The sequence below is a fragment of the Sipha flava genome, unplaced genomic scaffold (assembly GCF_003268045.1).
Source record: "Sipha flava isolate LNK unplaced genomic scaffold, YSA_version1 549_pilon_pilon, whole genome shotgun sequence".
Lineage (NCBI taxonomy): Eukaryota > Metazoa > Arthropoda > Insecta > Hemiptera > Aphididae > Sipha > Sipha flava.
Window position 1 is genome coordinate 97,686 of NW_020273532.1, and position 6,612 is coordinate 104,297.

A 6,612-nucleotide genomic window follows, 5' to 3' on the forward strand; every position below is an offset into this window, starting at 1 on the left:
ATCCAGGCAAATCCTTGCGCACGTCTGTGGACTAAAACTCCGAGCACTGAATACCGCTAGACGATGATATGGCACCATCCCCGCGAAACACTCCACCATTACCCATTGGTGAAGACCGCTATCGAATCCATCAAGTGGCAGACGAGCGCACGTGCGATAACGCAAATGTTTATGGAGATAATATTATCTCGACGGCAAAGTATAGTTTTGTCGTTGTGGTAACGCGATCGCGGTCTACCGGTTATCACGGCTTATCGAGATAAAGAATAAACTTATTCTTGTATTCTTCATTTATTTGTATTTTATATTTTATATTTGTATTTTTTATAAATTTTAGTTTATTCTTTGTCTCGATGTTACGGTTACAACCCTAACGGACGGGACAGATAAGCGATTGCGAAACATTACCGGGAAACAGATTAAACCGCTATCGGACTAACCACCCCCTCCTTTTCTAACCCCGTCCGAAGGGCTGCTCTGATAACGTTTCGGCGAAAGATAATATCGTTGTCGTCGTCGAAGTTGGTCGCGCAACGCTCGGCTCTGCGGTTCGGTCACGTGCAGTTGTTTGTTTCATCGGCGGCCACAGTCCGCGGCCGTCAGTCGTTTTCCCCCTCGTCCCGTGACGTATGAGCCGGTTGGGCCGTTGATGTTCGGGCGGCCTCGTTGGCGCGCGCGTCATTCTCATCCCGTTTCCGACCGATAAATCAAACACACTACGAGACCAATATCAACAACAGCCGGCCGAGTACGCGGTACACGGGTGACAGGTGATTGCGTATCACACTACTACTACTACAGGTACGTGCACGGTTGTGTGTGTTTGTGTGTTTTTTTTTTATTTATTCTCTACTTCGGTTCAGCACCGAGTCGTCCCCCTGCACGGTCGCGATGATTCCGATTGGCCGTGTTAGGATCACATTCAATGAGCTCCTGATTTCGTATACACCCCCAACACCAGTGATATCCTTTTCGGTCGCAGGGATTTGTCTATGTGTGTGTGTGTGTGTGCTTATGTAAACTTGTTTGTATTGATGTTTAAACTATTATTCTCTTATCCGTACAAAGGTAGATCAGCACTAAAGTCTTTCAACAACTCACCGTTACGATGATGGCTCCCATAAGTCGATTGGCTACGATGTTTTTATTCGCTGTGATATACAACGTTTTATCTGCTCGTGGCACTCGCATTGGCTTGTACGAGGACACTGATCTGATGGAAATATTGGATAGCTCTAATTTCAATGAGAAAGTCTTGCAAGGAAATACGTCTTACCTGATCGAGTTTTACAATGCCTATTGTGGACATTGTATAAGGTTCTCTGGCATATGGAAAGAATTTGGTCTCCAAGTATATGGTAATATTCTATAATTGTATTATAATTTCATTAATATCTTATAAGCTATATGTATAGTATTTAAACACCACAAGTATTTGTGTAAAATGAATGAAAACCATTTTTACCATACTATTAGTTGCTATAACACAATCAACTAGGCGTTAGTCGTGCTATGGTCAAAATGACTGCACTTTTTTTTTTTATCTTTAATAAAACATATACATTTTAATAATCTTAAAATCATTGATGCTCTATATATTTTTCAATCATTTTATTAAAAATAATATAACAATATTGTAAGTAAATTTTAATCTTTATGCATAGATAAAACTAATAACGTAATGTACATACACCACATGCCAACTTAATAACAATTTTAGTAAATAATACTGATTTATTTCTCTATTATTATATTATCTCCACTTATTTTATCTAAACATATTATTTATTGAGTCATTGATGTTTGAAGATAAATTAAATAAAATAAATACTAATAATTTCATTAAAATCTTAAAAGTATGTAGTTGTACTTGTCGTACACTATGAATTAAACTATTATATTTGGTTTCGATCAATTTTTTTTGTTTAAGAATGATGCATATTTTCCTATATACTGGTTGATAGAAGCAGTATTTAAATTCTTGCATAGTAGTAAATTCAAATTTTTATCAAATTAAATGTTCTATAACTTTTTTTTGTTTCTTCATACCATTAACCACTACACTTCTTTCAAACATTTAACCAAATAATGAATTTATATCATGAAGAGTTGTTTAAAATATAAAATAATTTTTTTTTTTTAATTCTGTTGTTTTTTTTTTATTTTATTTTATGATAATGTAGTATTTAAAAAAAAATGTAGTTGGGGTTATCCTAAGTACAAGAATAGTTTAAATTTTTTCCTTTAAAATTTTAAAAGATCTATAAAGAAGGAGAGAAAAATTTAAAACAATTTTACTCTAAGAAGACATATTAGTGTCAAATAAAAAATAAAAAAAATAAAAATATAGTCCAAAAATATGATTTATTTATAATTTTATATTTTATTTATTACTGTAATAAGTAGGTAAATTAAACAGAATAAATTGTAATTATTCAAAGTTATTTTTAAGTTTAAACCATACATTTAATAATAAATGTATGGTTTATTAAAAAAACATAATTTTACTTAAATAGTAAATTTCTGTTTGTTAGGTGTGAATCTTACTTTTTTTCTTTAATTATTTTCAGTTACAAAACTATACATTATATAATTAGTAATAATATAATTTACTATTTTCAGGGTGGAACAATTATGTAAAAGTTGGTGTAATTGATTGTTCAAATCAATTAAACAGTCAAACTTGTCGAGACTATGAAATAATGGGGTATCCAACTGTACGATATTTTGAACCCCATCCAGATCCGACTAATATTGGAGTAAATTTTGTTGCATATAATAATCCAGAATTAATGAAAAATAATCTTATAGAAAAGCTTAGTGAGACTCAAAGGAATGGAAATCTATCATCTTTGTGTGATATACAACCATATGATAAGGACAATATAGTTCTAGATTCAAATAATTTGTTGACATTTGTAATAATTGAAAGTACAACAAACAACAGGTTAGCTCAGGAGCTTATAATTGATTTTTGTCGTGTCAAAAATGTTAAAATAATATATGCTTTAAACTCTAACACAAAATTAGTAGACCTATTGGATTCAAAAATATATCCAAGTCTTTATAAAGTAGACAGTTATAATCACTTTCAACTTTTAGTGAATAATAATAATAAATCTTTTTATATTGAATCTATCAACAAAAATCTAGAGGCTGAGCACATAACTCCATTTAATATAATTGATATTACAACTAAATTGTATAATATGATATTCAAAAATGAAAAAGTTCTATTGGAATATAATATAGTATATTTGTCAGATTTAGAAGCTACACTGAAGTATTCTTTGGATCATGAAATAACATCTCGTAGTATTATTTCTGGTGAGGCATTAGAATCGTTAATTGGCTATTTAGAGCTTCTTAGCGAATGCTTTCCTACAAATATAAGAGGTAAAAAATTCATAAATTTATTGTTGGATAGCATACGCGATAAAAAAACAGTGTCTGGAGAGAACCTTGGAGAATATGTTAATAAATATGAATTTTTAATAAGCCCATATGTGACTAAACATAAATGGATTGGATGCCAAGGTAGCAACGCAATGTTTAGACAATATCCTTGTGGTTTGTGGACTCTGTTTCATACACTTACTGTACAAGCATCTATGAAGAACTTGGATACATTTAACGGTATCCAGGTTTTGGAAACCATTGCTGGCTATGTTAAACATTTCTTTGGGTGTACCGACTGCTCTGAACATTTTATGGGTATGGTTACTACTATAAAAAACAATGTTTCGTCATTCGATGATGCAGTTTTATGGCTTTGGTCAGCTCATAATCAAGTAAATCAAAGGCTTGCTGGCGATGTCACTGAAGATCCAATGTTTCCAAAAGTATTATTTCCAATTAAACGACACTGTGAAACATGTCGTAATAATGTGACTAATGAATGGAATAAATCTGAAGTACTTGCGTTTTTGAAAAAAATGTATTCTACTGTAAGTAATAAACAGGCTTCTAATGTTATTAAACCTCAAAATATGCTATCAGCTCAACAAACTATTGAAGAAAGTAACTTTAATGATATATTTGACAAAGAAGAATGGAAAATTGATGTTAGTACTTGTATGATTTCATACATTTTGTCATGTAGTGTGTTAATGATATTGTTTTATGTATTGGTAATTAAGAAACGATGTAAAAAAAATAAGTACTTCTACTTTGTATTAAGTAAAGTTTGAATGTAGTTTTTACTTAAATATTTATTTTATAATATTTGATTGAAAAAATGTATTTTTATAAGGTATAACGAGTTAAGAATAATTTTATTGAAAGACTATTGTATTATATTATTATGGTTGTTTAAATCCTTTTATTAGGAATGATATGTTTATTTATAAAATGTGTATCCTATACATATACTGAAAAACTTAAAATTGTTAAATAATCATTTATTTATGAATAAAACTACATTTAAAAAGAGTTTATATTATTTTGAAGCTTTTTATTTTTAAAAATTTCATCTAAGAAATGTATTTATAATATTGAAAACAAATATTTTCAATTTATAATAAAAATTAAAAAATAGCTTTTGTAATAATGTAAAAGTGTAAAATTGTTGGCTTGAGTGTTACTACAATATGAAATATTTTTACAATACTATGTTAAGTGCTAGGTACTTTTGGCATTTATTTAGAACTCTTATTTCGATAATAAAAGTTGACAAAATATTCAAAAATTACATAAGTCAGTATCATTTCCTATAAGAATATTGGTAACAACAATGAAAACATAGTTCCTTGGTTTTATTTTTCAATGATTAAAATGTCGAGTAATATTTCCACCCAAAAAGTTTGATGCAGCAACTCTGATTATAAATTTGATAAATATGGCACATAAAAATTTTTTTTTAGTTTTTTGTTACAATTTTTCCTATACAAAAAAAAAAAAAAATAAAAGAAAAACTAGCAATAATATCCATGAAAGAGAGACAATTAAGAACGCTACCTATTGTACAACAATCAATAACAACAAAATCTTTCTGACAATTGAAATTGTATTATTGGCTCGGGCCCGGATTAAATGATTTGCCTCTCATATGCTAATTTAATTTGTCGCTTCCATACTAAATGTATTTTTCTCCAAAAATAAATTTTTAAATATTAATTTAAAATAAAAACCTTATTTTAATAATTAAAAACAATAAAAAAAAATTGTTTTATTAATATCTGCTGTCCTGTGCGATCGCATAGTTGTACAAGTATCATAGATCCACTATTTATTGTCATTATTGTGTCAACATTAGATATCAATGGTTTATTTTTTTAAAAATAGGAGAAATTTCAAATCATACCTATACTTGTACTTGTAATATACATAAATATTAATTAGGGGTTGGTAGTGAGGGAGTAGTTTCTCAAAATTAAAACGTTATAATTTAGCTATACTGCTATATAAAAATTAATTTTTAAATAGGTTTCTGGGTTTTATACATGATTTTTTTTTTTTTTAATTATTTTTATTACTTTAACACTAAAAAGATACTAAATTATAGGTAGGTAGTATAATAGAATAATAGAATATCTAAAAAGATAGTTTTTATTTATTTTTTAAAGTATTATTAATTAACAATTATCATTTGATTTAGATATTATAATTTATAATTACATATTTGAAATAATTTTAAATTAGGTTGTTAAAAATACAGGATAAAAGTGTCATTATTGAACTTTGGTCGGGATACCGGGACGTTTCATTCAAATACGTATGGAATCCCTAATCATCATAACAATATATAACTATATTGGCTTTCATAACTAAATCATTACCTATAATACTATTATAATGTTACTATAATATTATATGGCATGATATTAAATTACAATAATATTTTAGGCTAAACTATATAATCCGAAAGTCCTTTTAAGTTTGTCAAATAGCATTTTGTCATTTAATGCAACTATTTATGTATGTATAATTTTATATTTACTTAGTTTTTTTAAAAACCGTTTCATGTTTAATTAGGTGACATATGGTTCGTATTAAGGTAATACAATAGTTTGCGAAAAATAATTATTTTTAACCACTATAAAAGTATAACATTTAATTTATTGCCAAATTAATAATATTATCATATGAACATTAAGTAATATTGTAAAATGCTATATTTTTTCATTTGACTGAGTTTTTTTGACGAAAAATATTCTGCAAGATGCGGATAATCTGGCTGTTCCTATTTATAGGAGCTATTCAAGTGAGACATTTTATTTTTTATTTTCATTGTAGAAATAATTTTTATTAGTCTAACATAATAATGATAATATATTGAGCCTAATAGGTTTACCGTATCGAGTAGCACCATCGCGGTGAAATTAATCATTACCAATGTTTATACCTCGATTCTTGGATATTATATATTACTTTATTGACTTATTAGTAGGGCTGTGAATTTAATGCACTAAAGAACTTTAAAAATGCATTAAAATATCAATATAAAATGCCAAAAATTATAGTATGAATTGGTTTTTAATTTAATTTTTATATTTATATTAATATTAGGTACAGGATATTATACATTAGTATATTACATGCATAAATAAGTGTTTATTTAATTTAAAAAAAAAAATAAGAAAAATTTTGATCGAATTTGATTTTTCTTTACTA

General features: G+C 28.0%; 1 protein-coding gene across 5 annotated transcripts; it reads left to right on the top strand.

The window, feature by feature from the left end:
* The first annotated feature begins 292 nt into the window (after positions 1-292).
* Positions 293-4,276, top strand: LOC112691020 (sulfhydryl oxidase 2). 5 transcript variants are annotated; one of them, XM_025565129.1, is made up of 3 exons: positions 293-801; positions 1,073-1,358; positions 2,623-4,276. In XM_025565129.1, exons 2-3 carry the CDS (start codon positions 1,109-1,111, stop codon positions 4,188-4,190), a joined length of 1,818 nt encoding a protein of 605 aa, XP_025420914.1. In that variant the 5' UTR covers positions 293-801; positions 1,073-1,108; the 3' UTR covers positions 4,191-4,276. The 5 variants fall into 5 exon arrangements, with proteins under 5 accessions (XP_025420914.1, XP_025420913.1, XP_025420915.1 ...); XM_025565128.1 differs by having other exon boundaries at positions 294-801; positions 1,069-1,358; positions 2,623-4,275; XM_025565130.1 differs by lacking the exon at positions 293-801 and adding an exon at positions 825-1,002 and having other exon boundaries at positions 1,069-1,358.
* The last annotated feature ends 2,336 nt before the right edge of the window (positions 4,277-6,612 follow it).